The 18,758-nt window shown below is 54.4% G+C and overlaps 1 protein-coding gene across 2 annotated transcripts in view; it reads right to left on the bottom strand.

The window, feature by feature from the left end:
- Nucleotides 1–5,353: 5,353 nt before the first annotated feature.
- The window catches only part of PPM1F (protein phosphatase, Mg2+/Mn2+ dependent 1F), a 28,423-nt gene continuing 15,018 nt past the window's right edge, over nucleotides 5,354–18,758 (bottom strand). The window contains exons 4-8 of one of the 2 annotated variants that reach the window (XM_036449202.2): nucleotides 16,327–16,529; nucleotides 15,579–15,767; nucleotides 13,415–13,558; nucleotides 10,577–10,670; nucleotides 5,354–9,378 (exon numbers count right to left, since the gene is read on the bottom strand). In XM_036449202.2, coding sequence (XP_036305095.1) covers nucleotides 9,095–9,378; nucleotides 10,577–10,670; nucleotides 13,415–13,558; nucleotides 15,579–15,767; nucleotides 16,327–16,529 — 914 coding nt within the window. In that variant the 3' untranslated portion in view covers nucleotides 5,354–9,094. Of the gene's footprint in view, nucleotides 9,379–10,576; nucleotides 10,782–13,414; nucleotides 13,559–15,578; nucleotides 15,768–16,326; nucleotides 16,530–18,758 lie in introns of both variants that reach the window. The other variant, XM_045585531.1, reaches the window with a different exon arrangement.

An 18,758-nucleotide genomic window follows, 5' to 3' on the forward strand; every position in this document is an offset into this window, starting at 1 on the left:
ATTAGCTTCCCTTGGGGTTTTCTGACAGAGAAAATACACTTACCAGAAGACACCCTTTTTTCAGGCCCTGTGGCAATTACTGTTCATTCCAAGACAGGTTTTAAGTTATACATCAGTCTCTGCTGAGTCAGGTTAGCATGAGCCAGTCCAGAGGGAAACATTATCTAGCCACAGTGACAACACATTTCTGGGAACACCAAGGTGAGAACGAGGCTCTGGACCACCGAAACGAAACTAAACACCATCAAAGCATAAGACCCTATTTAGATGACTAGCTGGCCACCTGAACGTCTCCCTTATTGTCTTTTTTGGGGGGTGGTGACAATTCACAGATCTGTAGAAACTTAGAAAACAATGGACATCTATTATTTTTACCTGCACAGCATCGACTCTTCCTCTCTCTGGTAGCACAACCCAATTTTCCACTGGTGAACGGTTTCTTCTGCACGCTCAAGAGTAAGCATGTGATCAGGGCTCCCCAATCAGAGTCACAGACATGAGTTCAAAGGATGGGCATGTGACCTGATCTAGGACAATGACACTCAGCCCAGACTTTGAAAGAAACAGTTGTGGAAAGGAGTGTTCTCTCTGCTGGGGAGCTCAGGCAGTGAGTATGAGTCTGGGGCCAAACACACCATGTTGTGAGAAATGCTCTTGTAGAATGACGGTGATACAGGAAAAGCACAGTATTTTCTGATGTCATAGTTCAATACTATATTCAGCTGAGCCTGGACTTTACAGGCTCAGCTGAATACATTCTCTCTCTCTCTCTCTCTCTTTTTTTTTTTTTTTTTTTTTACTGAAGTCACCTTGACTTAGTTCCCAACTAGTACTTTATCCAATTCACTCCCTTTTCTGCAAAAACTGTTCAGAATTGTACAACAAATCACCAAGACATGAATCAGAACCTCATGAATGATGAAATGAGAGAAAAGAACTGGCTATGAGCCTTGAAACGAGTTAAAGATAGATAATTAAATAAAAACACCACTCGGTATACACTGTTTGAGGCTGATAGGGTGAAATAATTGTTGCTATGGTAACAAAACACAAAAGAAAGAATGGAGAGGGGTTTATTCAGCAGGGTTTTTAACCTCAGATTAATGCAATGAAAACCAGAGAGGGGAAAGGTGGTAGAAAAAGCAAGGCACACTAGGTCTTGTTTCACATAAAATAAAGGTAAAAATTATTTTAAAAGTATAAATTTATATGTTTTTTTCAGTGTAAAAAGCTTTTTTGTGGCATAAAAAGTTTTATGTCTACTTTGAAAATTATGACAATATAAAGAGGAAAATGTAATTCATATAGCAAATCAAGATATGTCATGGTCACTTTCCTCACATTATAAATGGAAAAGAAATGATGCTCTGGCCAGTTGCTCAATGGTTAGAGTTTCAGACCTCGGACTGAAGGTTGCAAGGTCAGGGGCAAGTACTTGGGTTGCAGGCTCAATCCCTGGCCCCAGTTGGGGTGCATACATGCGAGAGGCAATCAATCAATGTGTCTCTCTCACATTGATGTTTCTCTCTTTTTGTCTCTCCCCCTCCTTTCCACTCTCTCTGAAAATCAAGGGGGAAAAAATATCATTAGGTGAGGATTAACGAAGAAAAAAGGAAAGGAAAAAAAGAAATGACAGAATCATAAAAACAGTATCAAAATACCAGAAAATTAGATGGTGGAAAGTTAGACTAGGTGTAACAAGTGTAAATGAGAAAATGTAAATAACTAAAATTCCTATATAAAAACATGAAAATCTCAGAACAGACCAAAGGGCAAACTCTGAAGATGTACTGTTGTTAAAAAAAAAAAAAAAAGATGTGCCCAAAACACATATAATAGAAAGGCATTGTGAAATTAAATGCACCAAATGACATAGCAACATAAAACAGCAAACAGAAATCTTTAGAAATACAATAAAACTAATTAAACACAGTTATAGTGAAATATATTACCATTGTCAGACTATGATAAAGTAAGCAAAAATATGAGTTAAGCAACAGAATGAATAAGATATAAAAATAGCCCTAACAGGTTTGGCTCAGTTGATAGAGCGTTGGCCTGTGGACTGAAAAGTCCCAGGTCCGATTTTGGTCAAGGGCATGCTCCTTGGTTTTGGGCACATCCCCGGTAGGTAGTGTTCAGTAAGTGGCTAATCTATGTTTCTCTCTCATTGATGTTCTAACTCTCTATTCCTCTCTGTAAAAAAAAAAAAAAAAAAAAAATCAATAAAATATGTTTTTTTAAAAAGACACAGCCCTAACCAGTGGTCAGCAAACTGTGACTCTCAAGCCATATGTGACTCTTTGGCCCCTTGAGTGTGGCTCTTCCACAAAATACCATGTGTGGGTGCACACATACAGTGTGATTGAAACTTCGTGGCCCGTTCTAAGAAGTCGGTTTTCGGCTCTCAAAAGAAATGTCAATTGTTATACTGTTGATATTTGGTTCTGTTGACTAATGAGTTTGCCAACCACTGCCCTAACCAGTTTGGCTCAATGGATAGAGCCTCGGCCTGCAGACTGAAGGGTCCCAGGTTCGATTCCGGTCAAGGGCATGTATCTTGGTTGTGGGCACATCCCCAGTTGGAGGTGTGCAGGAGGCAGCTGATCGATGTTTCTAACTCTATCCCTCTCCCTTCCTCTCTGTAAAAAAATCAATGAAATATTTTTTTTTAAAAGTGAAAACTTAAAAAAAAAAAAGACATAAAAATACATGCTGAGTTTTACACCTATATAAAATACAGAAGTATTCTATACGGAACCACAAAAAGTTTTAATAAATTGAAATAAGCAACTATTATTCAAGCCAAATCCTCTAATAACAGCACCATTTAACAAATAATCATACAAACTTAAATTTTAGAATCCCTAGCCACTGGGAAATTAACAAGCATTCTAACTAATGGTTTAGTCAGGGAGGAAATATGAATGCAGTTAACACCCTAGAAAATCAAGAAAGCTTAGAAAGACAATTTCTTTAGTGCTAGGTTGAAGGCTGGGCTGGTTGCTGGCACCAACTGTTTTTCATCTCCTTTTCTAGATTCCTTTCATCTGCCCATTCCTTGAATGTCAGTGTCTCCCACTTGCCAGTTAGAAGTTTTCAAACTGGGCCAGGACGAGGATAAGGCAAGTCAGGGAGGCGCCTCGGGTGCAGCATTTGAGGAAACATTCGCCCTCAGGGTTATGTAAGCACAGCATTTACATCCGAGAGCAGGCGCCTCCTTAAAAGTTGCATCCTAGGCTCCTCAGTTGCCTCACCCTAATTCTGTCCTTACCAAACCGAGTCTCATGCATTATCGCCAAACTCAAGAGCGCAACCTTTCATTGCAAATCTCCACAGAACTCCTCACCTGCCCACTGGTGATCTTACCCAGGAGCCCCTCCCTCTTCCGTGCTCCCCGAGCCAAAAAGGAAACATATTCCTAAACCTCATTCTTGACTGACCCCAACATCTAATTCGTGCCCAAATCCTGCTCACTGAACTGCATATTTTTTATTTATTTATTTAAAGAGTATGTGTATTTATTTATTTAATATATTTTATTGATTTTTCACAGAAAGGAAGGGAAAGAGATAGATAGCCAGAAACATCGATGAGAGAAAAACATTGATCAGCTGCCTCTTGCACACCCCCTACTGGGGATGTGCCCGCAACCAAGGTACATGCCCTTGACTGGAATTGAACCTGGGACCTTTCAGTTTGCAGGCCGATGCTCTATCCACTGAGCCAAACCGGTTTCGGCAATAAAACATTTTTTTTTTTTAAGTACCAATTGGTAATTACAGAATAGTCATGGGGATTAGGTAAAACACAGGGATTATTGTCAATAATATTGCAATAACTATGTATGGCATCAGTTGGGATACTGGAAATACCAAGGTTTTTTTTTTAAACTATATTGCTAAACACTTACCGTGCTTATTTGATTATTTTGTTCCATACCCAAAACCACATCTTGATTTTCTCTCTTTTCCAAGTTTTGTCATGTTGTCGTATTGCTTTTATAATTTTAGGAAGGAGGTGGGGGGGGGGCAGGGAAGAGGAGAAGAGGAAGGAGGTAAAAGAGGAGGAGGAGGACCCTCCCTGCCACAGCCAGAATGCTAACACAGTGGTCTGAGGAGGGGCCCGTCTGTGGTGGGCGCTGGCACCCCCATGGGCCCCTGTGCTGTGCCTGGCAGAGCCTCGTCCAGACTTGACCTCTGGTGCAGCTTTGTCTCCTTGCTGGCAGAGAACCCGGCTGATGTTCTGGCCCCTCAGGGGTCACTTGGTCCCTGCTTGCAGTGCGTCCAGTCCTTCAGGCTCCCCCTGCCCCCAGCCAACGGCCTCAGAGAGATCGCTCTCCTGGGCTCCAGGCTCCGTGGCGGTGGTGGAGGGGGGAGTGCGGAACTACCATCTGGCTCTAGTGATGAGGTTCAGACACATGAGGCGACTCATTAGGGAACAATCAAGACAGCATATACTTAAGACCGAGGATCTGCTTGGCAGATTCTGCGGGAGCTCTGAAGGAGGCGGAGGGGGCGAGGGAGGCACAAGGCAGATGGGTGAGTAGGTGGGGCTGGGGGAGGGGCAGGGCCTGGTTGGAAGCCCCAGCCGCGCCCCCCCCCCCCAAAAAAAAAATAGGATGGAGAGGTCATGCTGCCTCCCTTGCAGTGTGGTCTGGAGGGCGGGAGGCTGATGCCCAGGCTGCCTGGAGCAGGAGGGGGTGGCTAAAAGCCCTCAGGAGGGACTGGGGAAGGACTATGGGAATGAGGCTAACCAGACCTGAAAGTGGGCAAGGGGGAGGGTCCCATAGGCAAGGAGAGGGCAGAGGCTCGGTGTCTGGGGCTGACAGCTAGCTGGCCCCAACCAGCCTGAAGGCACAAGCTACCCCACCCTATGTTTTGGGGAGAAGCTCGGGCAGCATTCGGGGCCCCGGCTCGGCAGCTTCTGCAGGGAGTGTTTTGGATGCGGACCATGTTCCCTAGGGGTCTGAATTCAGCCGGGAGCTCTAGGAAGAACCACCTATCTCCCGGGTGGGTGTTGTGCAGGCAGCGTGTCCATCCCCTGTGGCCCAGGGACACCAAGGACTCCTGCGGGCTCCCCAGAGGCCTCCATCTCTCCTGCCGCCCCTGCACAGGCCCACAGTGAATGAGACTTCCTGCTGCTGGCGAGGGTGGGCTGGGAGCCCAGGGGTGTGAACAGGCCGGGCAGGATAGCTGCAGAGGTAGGGCTGCCTCCAGAATCCAACTGCTCCCCTTGCAAGGAGACTTGTAGATGGGCCCCATTCACCCCAGGAGCTTACGAACACCCCGGACTCCTAGGGGAACCAGGAATTCAGAGGTGGGAGAAGGCAGAATTCAGGACTCGACGCAGGTTTCAGACTCGTGGTTTATTGACACTTGAGCACAACAGCCCTGGGAGAGGAGACGGCCTTTCTGGACTCCCACCTGGGCTTGTCCCTACAGTCAGGTCAGGGCAAACAGAGATCCCTCCCTCCGCCACAGAACCTCACTCAAATGTGCACAGATAAATCCTTGGCAAGGCTGGCACAGCACATGAATGGCAAAGCTCAGCGAATTTGGCAAAGTTGTGGAGCCTTGGAAAAGGCCCCCAGGCAGCTGCCCCTTTGGGCTACAGGCAGAATCAAACCCAATGGCTCATTATGCACAAACCCACCCAGTTTCCGTGTAGCTGGCGCGGGAGCCAGGCCGAGGAGCCGTCGGAACTGTGCCCTGGCCCCGGAATACTGCTGAGGTAGCTGGGGGAGGGGGCGAGGCCAGGGGCTGCGTGTGGGCCGGGGAGGACAGGAGACAGGGCCATGGCCAAAGGCAGGGGGCGGCCAACAGCCGACGGGGTACCTCAGCGAGCACCCCGTTGCTCTCTCCCTAAAACACCCCCATTTCCAGGCCCTGGATGCTGAGCACCGGCTGGGCAGTCGCCCTAGGATTTCAGCGGGTCGGGAGTTTGACCGGCCGCTCTGGGGAGCCCAACTGTCCTGCCTCTCCTCCAGCCCCCCTCCCCCTCAGCTGCTTGCCTCTCCCACCCCTGCTGGCTCCCAATCAGCTCTACCTGTAAAAGCAAGGCTGGAACGCTCCAGCTTTTGTATTCCTTATAAGGCGCTGGCATGGGTAGCTCAATTCTTTTCCAACCCACTTCATTTTAAGAATAGACACTAGTAGAACTTATTCACCCCCTCCCTGCTGGTGCTGGGGGAAGGGCCCTCGGCGCTGGCAGCATTCACCCAAGTACCCCCTGCACCTCCACATCACAATTCCCGCAGCTGCTGCAGACTCTGTGCAACCCTGTGCCCTACAAAGGGGAAACTGAGTCCCAGGGAAATGCAACGACCTGCTCGGCTTGCATAAGCAATAAGCTAGTGGCAAAGCTGGGACTTGAAGAGGGGACCACGGTTTTCAGACCAGTGTCTCAGCCGGGGACCCTCGTGGGACTGTGTCCTGAAGAGGAAGTGGACCGGGATGCTCGGTGGCTGAAGATGCCCAGTGGCTCCCAGTGCAGCCCCGTCAGGATGGAAAAGACCTGCTCTGTGCCTAGGCGCTTGCACAGGCCAGCCCCTGGGCAGCAGGGTAAGAGGACTCCCCGGACTAACAGCCACACAGACAGCGATGCCTGGCTCAGGGCCTCTGCTGGGGCTGAGGGGGTGGATTCCAACAGTCTGGCTCGGATCGGAGAGGTGCCAGGACAAGCCTGGAGTTAATGTCCTGGTGGAGCCTCAGATCAGGGCACAAATCAGGCCACCAAGTGTGGAATCCAGACTCCACGCATGAAGCTCCTCTCTTGGCAGCAATCAACGGAGTAGGATGAGCAAAGATGAGAAAAACAAGCCCATTGCTCCCTCCCTCCATGAAGGTCATGCCCTCAGGAGGCCAGGCTGGTAGGGAAGGGTGGGGCCACATCCAGCCTGCCAGCCTCGGGCTGGCCCCCAGAAGGCAGCGGGCCATCAAGTTAAATGGGGTAACACATGGTCACGTTGGCTGCCAAACATTCTCTGAATTGCAGCGATCACGTTTAAGATGCTTTTTATCATGAGGCCCTGAGCAAGGCGCTGACTTTGTGGCTCAACATCTTCATCCCCCCTGGCTCCTTCCCTACCTGTTGGATGGACCATCAGCCTCTCCCTGCAACATCCTCTCATCATCCCCGCCACTTCCCCGGGCCTCCGCTCAGTGCTCTGGGACCAGGGGGCTCCCCAGGCAGAGCCTCCTGGGGCTCTGCAGCTGTGGGGGCGGGGGGGCCTCAGAATGCCTCTACAGGACTCCTGGCCTTGGGGACCCGGCACCAAGCTTCCTCCCACAGCCCAGCCCCCTGGCCACCTTCCGTTGAAGCCTCAGCTAAGCAACTCACTGCCCTTCCCAGACTTGCCAGCCTCTGCCTGCAGCAGCCCTGCCCACCCTGCAAGCCAGGTCCTCCCACTGGACACCCGTCTCCCCCAGGCCTGACCTCTGCCTGGAGCCCTCGCCCAGCCCTGCCACCTCCATCCTCACAGCAGCTGTAGCGCCCACGTGACGTGAGCAAACAAAGTCACCTGAGCTTCACCTCCCCAGGGCCTCCGGGGGCCAGACGAGCCCTCCCACAGGCAGTGAGGGCAGCAGAGGCTGCCAGCTCTTGGCAGGAAGAGGGGCATCCGTCGGGCGGGTGGGACAGACTCCCAGCCACATGCCTGCCGCCTTCACACAGACCCACAGGCTACACCAGACTTGCCAGAGCCTCCGAGAATGTGTTTCCAAATGAGACCAAGCCAACTACCAACACACAAGAAAGACATTCTGGAACATTCCAAACAGCAGCAAGGGCGTGCCTGCCCGCTCACGGAGCTCAGGCCCTCAGCTTAGGGTCCGGCCAGATGCCAAGTGGCACAACCAAGGAAGGTGGGGATCGGGCTGGCTCCCGGGCCCCGAGTCCGGCCCGGGCCCCGCCGAACAGCCCAGGCTCTTGGGAACCACCTTGCTGCCTCTCAGCGGCACACCTCGGCGAGGCAGAGAGAACTCTTCTGGGAGAATTCCGGACTGAACCACCCTCTGTAACAAAGTCAATCCTCGTGGAAACTCAAACACGCCTTCTCGAACTCATCTAGCCTTCCCTTAAACGGTGTAAGGCACTTGAATGGCTTATTAACACTACCTGGAATGGTTTTTATTTCAATCTTGATTTAAGAAAAAAATTCAGTAATACTGCAAAAGAAGTTTCCCCTAAAAAAACAAAAACAAAAAAAACAACAACCAATACGTAAGTTTCTAAGGATTAAAATAAATGCTAAGCTCCGCTTAGGATATTTGACACAACAGGTCACTTTGGCACTGACAGAACAGCGAGAAAAACCGAAATACTGCTTCTAAATTAGGCTTTTCTCTGGAAAACAACAACAACACACAAGACAAGTGCAGCATCTCTGAGCTTCCCCTTCCCCTCCGAGGGAGGAGCGGGACCAGTGAGGCCGGGGCCCCGCATGTCCCAGCTGCCTTGACGCAGGCGGGCAGGCAGCCACTGCAGAAGCAATCCTAGACCCTCTCCCGTTGGGGAAGCGAGCTCGGCCAGCTGAGTGCAGCCAGGTGCGTGTGCCGACATGAACCCTCCCAGCTGTGGCCTACAAGGAACGGAGGGAGAAAACCTGCGCTGGGCGCCCAGGACGTGTCTGCAAATACCCACGGCTCTAGGTCCCCCACAGCGCGCCACTGCCCCCACATGCGGTGTCTTTGGTCCGGCCACAGCCAGCGACCGTGGCCTCTGGTCCCACCCCCACCCCGTGGGGATCAAGAGCCAATCCAGTCCCAGGTCATCATCTCTTTGGCAAGGATTCCTCCGTCCCACTGCCTGTCATGAGCAAGGCGCGAGGCAATCGGTCCCACAGCCATCAGGAGGGACCGATGCAAGCAGCACGGGGCTCAGGGGTCCCAGGGAAAAGCACTGCTTGGGTGGTGCCGCCTGCCCACCCCTGCCTATTGGGTCCTTGGGCACCGGAGGGGAAGGGTCAGAGGGGGGGACCACCAGGGCCCTGGGCCTCCTAGCTTCTCCACGGGGTGTTGTTCTCTGGCTCCGAGAGGGCAGAGGGCACGTCCTGGCTGCTCCCGTCAGCCTGGGACTCCCCGGCCCCCTGGGCTCACCCCTCCAGCAGGTCTCGGGGGTCCCTGAGGAAGACCACCATGACCGTGATGTTGTCGCGGGAGCCCCGCTCCCTGGCCTCAGCCACCAGCTCCTCGGCGACATGCAGCCCGCTGCCCTGCTGCCTGGCCAGGTGGCTGTGCACCAGGCTGGCCACCTCCTGGGGGGAGACCACGTCAAAGAAGCCGTCACAAGCCAGCAGCAGGTAGTCCTCGGAGCCGGTCAGCTCCCGGGAGGCCACGTCGGCCTCTCCGGACACATAGGGCTTCTGGAAGACATCCCCTGGCGTGGGAGAGAAGTGCTGGAGTCAGAAGCTGTCCATCCGGCCAGGCCTGCCGCTGTGGCCTCCCCTCCTCCAATGCCCGCTCACAGGCAAGGCCGGGGGTGAAAAGGTAAGTTCCGATGGAGGGGATGTAGCAGGTTATTCCGGTGTTCCTGAGGGAAGAGCTGGAGCTCAGCTCCAGCACAGCTGTCACTCCGGGGGCAGGGCCCAGAAGGAGTGCCCTGGCCCTCCTGAGCTCCGGACGGCTCCCGTCAGACACCGGACAGGCACTCGGCTGAGCTTGCTCTTCCTCCCCCACACCTGCTCTTCCCGTCTCCTCAGCGTGGAAAACAGCACCGGAATTCGAGGGTCCCCTCTGATTCGCACACCCCACGTCTAATCTGTTAGCGGGTCCTACTGGCTTTACCTCCAAAACGCGGCTCCAGCCCCCCGCCCCCGGCCCCCCTGGTTGGGACAGCTCACACCCTCCCAGCCCCCCTCAGGGCTTCCTGCCGGCCCCTCTCCTGCTCTGACAGTCTCACTGGGCTGCCTCCTTTGCCCAAGGAGCATGGACTGACCCCGTCATCCCTTAGGCCCAGCTCCCCTCTCCTGGGGCGGGAGCCTGGCCCCTCGGCTGCCACGGAGGCCTGCCCTGCCTCCCTGCCCTCGTGTGTCCAGAGACGCTCGGGCAGAAGCCACAAGGGAGGAGGGCTACATAGAAGGCAACGCGCTTGGCAAGAGGGGGCGCTCGGGCGGCCGGAGGGACAGGTGAACCAGCGAGGGGTTAGTCAGCAGGAATCTGAAGAGGGGACATGGCTGCCGAGCCCGGAGGGAGGCCCGGCAGAGACAGGCTGCTGAGAAAACAGAATGAGGTGGGCGGGGAAGCTTGTACTTCTTCAGATTTTAAGACAGAAAAAAGAATCATCGGCAGGAATGGGGGGGAGGGGGATACATCTCACTTAGGGAACATTTAATACTTATCACCCCGCTAACCAAGGGGAGCGGGGCCTCGATCTTTCTGAGGAAAGTGTTTTAACGAAGAGATAATGACAAAGAGTAACTTGAACCGCAGTTCTCCGTGCAAGGTGTCTGACAGCCACTCTCCAATCAGCCTTACTAAAGGCAGGCACCTTTCCAGCACATGACACTGCCGTGCCCAGCAGCTGGGCCCCGAGGCCTGGCCCCCGGCAGCCTCGGTCTCCCCCCTTGTCTCCTTACCGATGGCCCTGGAGACGGCCAGGGTCCCGTTGACCCGCCAGCAGTCCATGTACGACACGAAGCCGCCCAGCGCTTCGATGCGCTCCTTCTCGTCCTGCGGAAGACAGCCAGAGTGGGGCCTCGGCGCTCCCGCGGGCAGGGCAGCGGGCACTGCCAGCCAGGAGGAGCTGGGCTGGTTTCTAAGGCAGCGCTGGGAGCCACAGCTCCTCAAAGATGCCCCCAGGAGGCATCGGTAACACAGTGAGGAATTATAAATACCTCATCGTCCTCCAGGTGCAGAAATGGCTAAATAGGTTGTGGTGCAAATACGGACGGGCCACTCACAGCCACCGACCCACAGCCTGTCCCCGAGCCAGGGAGATGCTCCCGAGGCGACAGAAAGCGCGCGAGCCGCAGGGTCAGACGGCAGGCCCCTCCGCCAGGACACTGTCCCTTCCCCGTAAGCCGCTGGGAGGACACCAAGCGTGTGTGACAGGCGGCCATTTGGCAGGGCTGGGTGAAACCTGAGCCGGGCCCTGGAAAGCCCTGTGGCCCTGGGTCCTCATCCTTCTCCTCCACCCACAGGCCCTGTCCGGCTCCCCAGAGGACTGCGGTGCTCCAGACCAGAGAGGACAGACAGGCCCGGTCCAGCCGTGAGTCCTAAAACGTCTTTAGTTCTGTCCATTCCCCTGGAAGGAGGCTTCCAGACCTGAGCCTATGGCCTGAAGGTGGTGACACCAGTGTCTGCTCTTTGATGATGAGCCTGAGGCTTGGAAGGGGTGGAGCCAGGCCCAAGCATGGACATCTGTCCTTGTTCTTTGCATGGTCCGCTCTGCTGAGCTCAGGCAGTGTTTGGGAAATGCTGCCTGCAAAAAGTGCGCAGGGGCTCAGAGGAGGTGCTAACCACTGAGCTTACGTGGGTGCAGAACCGGGACCTCAAGCACAGGTTTGTATCTAGACCTAACTTGGGCCTCATGTCACCTGGCTGCTTGTCTGGGTAGGAGGGTCCACCGGAGAGCAGACTTTGGAGGCTCCGGAGTGACAAGAGAATGCCTGCCCTTTCTTGGCTGTGCGCTTTGGGCAAGTTACTTAACCTCTCTGAGCTTCAGTTCCCTCTGTACAACGGGGAGGGCATATGTAGGCAGCTGAGCACAGGCTGTGAGGCTAAGGAACGCTGTCATTCCTGGCTGTTATGCAATGCTTTCTAAAAGCCACAAAAGAAAAGACAGTTCCACACAATTACATAAAACTGACACTTACACACGGAAAAGCCCGAAAAGAAGGACAAAAGAATTTGCAAGTCGCTGCACAGACAGGGAGCCAACCTCCCTAAAGCATGTAAGGTGCCTGCAGATCAATAAGAAAAATAGCAACAGTTCAGCACAAAAATAGGCAAAAGGCAGGAACCGCGCGCGTTCTCAGGAAAGGTGACGGAAACGATCCTCAGCCTCGGAAAGACGCCGGAGCTGGTTCCATAACAGAAATGCACCCTGAGCGGAGGCCTCTCACCTCTCAGACTGCCCGAGGGGGCAGCCTGCAAACCTGTGCACTCTGACCCAGCGACTGCGCTTCTGGGGACGTGCCCTTCAGATGTACCTGACCCTGAACACGGAAATGCAGTACTCAGCTGCCTGTTTCTAGTCCCAAATAGACTGGGGGGGAAAAACAAAAAAACACACCCATGTCCATCGAGGACGGATGGACATGAATGGGACTCCACCGGCCCTGGGAGAGGGTGGGGGCACCCCATGTGTATGTACTGACATGAGTAGGTGGAAAAGCCAGTGCAGAGCAGCATGTGGGGCCTGAGGCACCCCCCAGAGATGCAAACTCTCGCTCTCGGCCTCAGAAGACAGAGCGGACACTTCTGTGAGGCATGGTCTGAGCAGGAATAGTCATCCTTGCTTCCAGATGGAAACCCGGAAGCTCGGGTGGGTGAGTGACCTCAGGGTTGCAGCGTAGCTTCTGCCTAAGGAAGCCCCAAGCCTGGTTCCTCCCAGCCTGGCATCGCCTCCTCCTGCCCTCGTCCCCAGAGCCCAGGGGAGCCGCTGCTGGTCTGCGTGCATGAGAGACACTGCACACGGACCCCACTGCCCGGCTGCCTCTGGGCACATAGCTCAGCTCTGCCCTGCAGCTCTGGGCTCCGTGTGGCTGTGACACTGGCTTGTCCATGACCCAAGCTTTAGGGGACCCCTGGGCACTGCAGTCAGACAGGGGAGCTTTCCCTGGGGAGGAGCGCCAAGGGTTTCCTGGGAAGATGGCCCGAGGTCCCTTTTTAAAAATATGTTTTTTATTGATTTTTTTACAGAGAGGAAGGGAGAGGGATAGAGTTAGAAACATCAATGAGCCAAAACCGTTTGGCTAAGTGGATAAGAGCATTGGCCTGTGGACTGAAGGGTCCGGGGTTCGATTCTGGTCAAGGGCTTGTATAATACCTTGGTTATGGGCACATCCCCAGTAGGGGGCGTGCAGAAGGCAGATGATTGATGTTTCTCTCTCTATCCCTCTCCCTTCCTCTCTGTAAAAAATCAATAGGATATATTTAAAATTAAAAAAAGAAAAGAAAAAGAAAGGAACATCAACGAGAGAGAAACATCGATCAGCTGCCTCCAGCACCCCACTACTGGGTATGTGCCCGCAACCAAGGTACATGCCCTTGACCGGAATCGAACCTGGGACCTTTCAGTCCACAGGCCAACGTTCTATCCACTGAGCCAATCCGGTGAGGGCCCAAGGTCTCCTTTACTATATCTGTCCCAGCAATGCCTGGCCAGGGCTCCCTGGCCATCTGCTTCCCTGACAGGCCCAGCACAGTGAGGCCAGGGACGTCCCAGGGCGTGGGGGGAGGGAGCCCCTCACCTGTCGCTCGGGTTTATGTGGCTCCATCATCTTCACCACCTGTCCCTGCTGCACCAGGATGACCTGCGAGTCCCCCAGCCAGGCGATGTGCAGGGTCTTTCCCGCGATGAGTGCACACACGCCCGTGGTTCCACTCTGCAGTCGCTGTGGGAAGAGATGCCGAGCAGGTGAGCGGGGACAGGCACCTGCCCTGCAGGCACTCTCACTCCAGACGGAAGAACCGCTGGCGGAGGGCTCAGAGAGAGGAAAGGGCTGCCGATGCAGGATGGCACTGTGATATTCCTGTTCTGTGCTTAGAGCGTCTGGTGATGGTGCAGCCCCCCCGCCCCCCCAATCTCCTCACCCGCTGTGCCAACTGGGGAAGGTCCACCGGGCCTCAGTTTCCCGAGGTCCAAAATGGACACATCTTTGTACCGACCCCACAGGCTGCAGGAGAGCCAGCTGACGAGAATGCAGGTGAGGTTCAGCGCTGGGTTGAGGGGAGGACAGGTTCTCTCTTCTTTCAGAACCAGACGTCCCATCCCTGTGTGGCTCTCACTCCCGAGGAAAGAGCATTCCCAGCAAGACACCAGCTCCTCCTGAGACCCTGCCCAGGACTAGGAGAGCCAGGGGAAGTGTGGCTGCATGTCAATCATGAGTTTTGTTTCCTGTATTTTATTTTTCTTAAGTATGTTTTTATTGATTTCAGAGAGGAAGGGAGAGGGAGATAGAAAGAAGCACCGATGATGAGAATCATTGATCGGCTGCCTCCGTGCACACCCCACACTGGGGATCAAGCCCACCAACCCAGGTAGGTGCCTTGAACAGGAATCGAATCCTGACCTCTTGGTTCACAGATCAATGCTCAACCACTGAGCCACACTGGCCAGGTTGTTTTCTGTATTTTATGATTTATATTTTATGATGATTTTGTTTTCTGTATTTTATGATCATTTGTGTTGGCCTTGCTAATCCTCGGGAGAATGCCCCACTCCCCTGGGCCAGCTAATTCCTAAAGATACCAAACGTCTCCCCCGAGAGACCCTTTCATGCACAAGCCAGCGGGTCAGGAGCCCATGTCTCCAACCACTTGCTCTGCCTCTCATGCTGAGCCAATGTTTCGCTGGCTCCGACAGCCGGGACTGCACCTGCAGCCCAGGGCCTGTAGAGGGGTTCCAACTGTCCGGTCCAGAGCTTGCTGTGACTGGCTGGCCCTGCCTCACCCATGCTTCCTGCAGAGGCCACAGCCAGGCTTTCCTCTCTCCCCCTGCTTCCTGGCCCACGTGGTGCTTCTCACGTGGCACCCTGTGGCCGGTGCATCCTCGTGGGAACTGTAAGTGACCAACTCCTCTAAGGAATACTCTTCTTTCAGGGCGAACGTCTCCGTCATTTTACCATGCTTGATTAAAACAAAACCCTGGGCCCTCGCCGGTTTGGTTCAGTGATTGGAGCATTGGCCCATGGACTGAAGGGTTGCAGGTTAGATTCGATCAAGGGCACAGCCAAGGGAAGTACCTCAGTTGAAGGTTTAATCCCTGGTCCCGGTTGCTTGGGGCATGTGTGGGAGGCAACCAATCAAAGTGTCTCTCCCAGGGAGATGTTTTCCTCTCTCTCTGCCTGCCTCTCCCCCTTCCTTGCACTCTCTCTAAAAAACTCTTTAGAGCCGAAACCAGTTTGGCTCAATGGATAGAGCGTCGGCTTGGGGACTGAAAGGTCCCGGGTTTGATTCCGGTCAAGGGCATGTACCTTGGTTGTGGGCACATCCCCAGTAGGGGGTGTGCAAGAGGCAGCTGATCAGTGACTCTCATCGATGTTTCTAACTATCTCTATCTCTCTCCCTTCTTCTCTGTACAAAATCAATAAAGTATATATTTTTTTAAATTTCTTTAGAAAAAATATCCTCAGGTGAGGATTATAAAAATAAATAAGTAAAAGAAAACAAGATCCTGAGTCTGCACACCAGCTGCAGTGGGGCAGGTCCACGCGGCAGCAGGGCCAGGCTGCACCAGCGGCAAGCGGCAAGCTTTCTGTGGCTTCTGTTCAAACGAAAAACAAGCCCCGTTGGTTGTAAGAACGAAATGAGTCAAGAGCCTTCCAGCACTAAGTTCCTATCCCTCGGCAGGGCTGGGCCTCTCCGTGCTAATGGCCACCGGCCCCACTGCCCAGGACCGCCGCCTGTCCTCACCTCTCGCTTGGCCTTCCAGAGGAACATCTCGTCGGTGCGCCGGAAAGCCTCCCTCAGGGCGCCTGCGGGGCGCGTGGGCAGCTCCGGCTGGCGGGCGGCGTTGGCATGGACGTGCACGGCGGCGTATCTCGCGGCATCCACTCCACCGTGGCCGTCAAACACCGCAAAGTAGGCGCGATCCACGGGGTCCTGGTTGGGAATGCAGCGGGAGTTACCGCCCTGCTGACCTCGTGCCTGGCCGAGGCTGTGACCCAGCCAACGGCTCTCATCGGGCGCTGGCCGGAGGGGTCCGGCGCCGGCTGGAGGGGTCGGGCGCCGGCTGGAGGGGTCCGGCGCCGGCTGGAGGGGTCCGGCGCCGGCTGGAGGGGTTGGGGGCCGGCTGGAGGGGTCGGGCGCCGCCTGGAGGGGTTGGGTGCTGCCTGGAGGGGTCGGGTGCTGCCTGGAAGGGTTGGGGGCCGGCTGGAGGGGTCCGGTGCCGACTGGAGGGGTCGGGCGCCGACTGGAGGGGTCAGGTGCTGCCTGGAGGGGCTCTGAGAGATGTCCAGCACCTCGGCCTGCAGACGGAAGCTGTAGGCATCACTCCTGCCTCGGCCCTGGTGGGAAGGTCTATGGCACCCGGAGTGGTATCCCGCCCTCTGCCCCTGTGCGCGCCCGCCCAGGCCGCCCTGTCCTGAGCCGGGACACGGCCTCTGGGGCCGCCCCGGGGCCAGGGCGGCCGGGCGGCGGGGCCCGGCGGGGGGGCGCTCACGGTCAGGCCGAAGAGCTGGTTGAAGGCAGGAAGGCACACGTGCCGGTCCTCCATCCTGCGGCGAGTGTTCCGGACGGCGTGGACGGAGACCAGCCGCTGCCGCTGCGGAGCCCGGGCAGCCGGGGGCACCTGCTTCTGCCACTGGCTGCAGACGTCCCAGAGCCGGTTGAAGCAGCTCAGCGCCAGGCCCTTGGCATCCAGCACTGACGGGTAAGACGGAGGGCGGTCAGGAAGCACCAGCGCAGGCCCGGCAGCGCTCTGCTCGCTCTCCCTGCCTCACCCCTTCCTGCGGTCTCTGAGCTCTCCAGACAGCCCCACCACAGGCCGGCCCAGCCCGTCTCCCCCGGGGCGCACGGCCTGACAAACAACGTGTGACAGACAACCTGTGTCATCAGCAGCGGGACGTGTCTGGCCCGGCCCCCCGGTGGGACACGTCCTCTCACGGAACACCGCCACCCAGAGAGATAGCCAGCAGTGCAGGTGACTTAAGAACAGGGCACGGGATCACTGTATAATTCTGCACTAATTAGAAACAATATATATTCATGACGGAGTAAATTCTGGTCTGTTCTCTGTGAATTAAGCTGCTATTAAAAATTATTTTTGCAAATTAGCATGTAATTGCCATTGACCCAGCAACTGCACCCCTGGGCATTCATCCCAGAGAAATTAAGACGATGCTCACACGCAACAGTGCGCCCGATTGCTCGCTGCTCACAGCAGCTTCACGTGTGACGGGTGGAACCCGATTCGGCGTGGGTGTCCTTCCGTGCGTGGACAGCTACACAAACGTGGGTGCCGCCTGCCACGGAAGACCGCTCGGCAGGAGGAAGGGGGGGAGGTACTGGCACACACAGATACCCGGATGAATCTCCAGGGAATCATGCTGAATGAGAAGAGCCAATCCTCAGAAGTTATATACTGTGTGGTTCCACTTATATGCATTCTTGAAATGACAAAGTTATAGAATAGAGGCCATTAGTGGTTGTCAGGGTGTGTGTGGGTGTGGGTGGGGGTGGGGGAGTGTTAGGGTGGCATACATTAGAACTTGAGGGAGTTTTGTGGGATGAAACTGTCCAGGATCTTGACTACGTCAGGATCCTGGCCATGATATTTCAGGAGTTTTGTAAAGACGTTACCATTGGAAGGAACTGGGTAAAGGATGCCTGAGATCCCCATGTGTTATTTCCTATAACTGCATGTGAGGCTAGGGTTCTCTCAAATAAAGTTTAATTTAAAAAAGCAAACTAAAGGGGAAAACAGCCGAAACTGGTTTGGCTCAGGGGTAGAGTGTCGGCCTGTGGACTGAAAGGTCCTGGGTTCGATTCCGGTCAAGGGCATGTACCTTGGTTGCGGTCGCATCCCCGGTGGGGGTTGTACAAGAGGCAACTGGTCGATGTTTCTGTCTCATCGACATTTCTAGCTCTCTATCTCTCTCCCTTCCTCTCTATAAAAAATCAATAAAATATTGTATATTAAAAAAATAAAATAAAAAAATAAAGGGGAAAACAAAAATGGACTTTTACAGAGTTTGTAAGCACGTAAAATGCTTACATCATGACACTCAGAAAGAAACACTGATATTAAAGAAAATGTTGTGAAGAAAGAGGATAGAAAGTTCCATATCGAGTCTGTGAAAGCCTCCTACCGCCGGCGCCCAGAAATACAAGGCAGGGAGGGCACAGCCACAGCCGGCGGAGGCTCGCTACGGGGCTGGTTTATGGGCGATTTTTCCTTATGTACACCTTTTCAGTGCTTTCCCAATTTATCTCACAGGTGTTAGCCCCAGGTGTTGGCTTTAAAATACAGCTATAAATGCTTCGACACGACTCCCTTCAAGAGCGGGGGGAGCTCAATTCCTCCCGCTGAGCATGTAACTGAGTGACCTGCTTCCGATGAAGGTGATAAAAGCAAAGTGAGCGTGGGTGGCCTCAGATCCCAGGTCCTAAGAGGCACTGCAGCTTCACCCCGGGTGCCCGGTCCTTCCCACCGGCACCCTCTCTTCCTCTGTCTCCCTGTGAATCACTGCCATGTCGCAAGGATGCTCACACAGCCCTGTGGGGAGTCCACATGGCGTGGAACTGAGACTTCCTGGCAACAGCCGTGTGATTGAACCATCTTGGAAGCAGAGCCTCTGCCCGCACTGGCCTTCGTCCGACCTCATGAGAGATCCTGGGCAAGATCTACCTGCTCAGTTGTTCCCAAATTCCAGCCCCTCAGAAACTATCCTATACAATAAAGAGGTAATATGCAAATTGACCCTCATGCCATCGCACAAAATGGCCGCCCCCATATTGTCAAAGATGGCCACCATAAGATAGCCAGCAGGGGAGGGCAATTGTGGGTGATCAGGCCAGCAGGGGAGGGCAGTTGGGGGTGACCAGGCTGACAGGGGAGGGCAGTTGGGGGTGACCGGGCCAGCAGGGGAGGAC

The sequence above is a fragment of the Pipistrellus kuhlii genome, unplaced genomic scaffold, assembly GCF_014108245.1.
Source record: "Pipistrellus kuhlii isolate mPipKuh1 unplaced genomic scaffold, mPipKuh1.p scaffold_m20_p_20, whole genome shotgun sequence".
NCBI lineage: Eukaryota > Metazoa > Chordata > Mammalia > Chiroptera > Vespertilionidae > Pipistrellus > Pipistrellus kuhlii.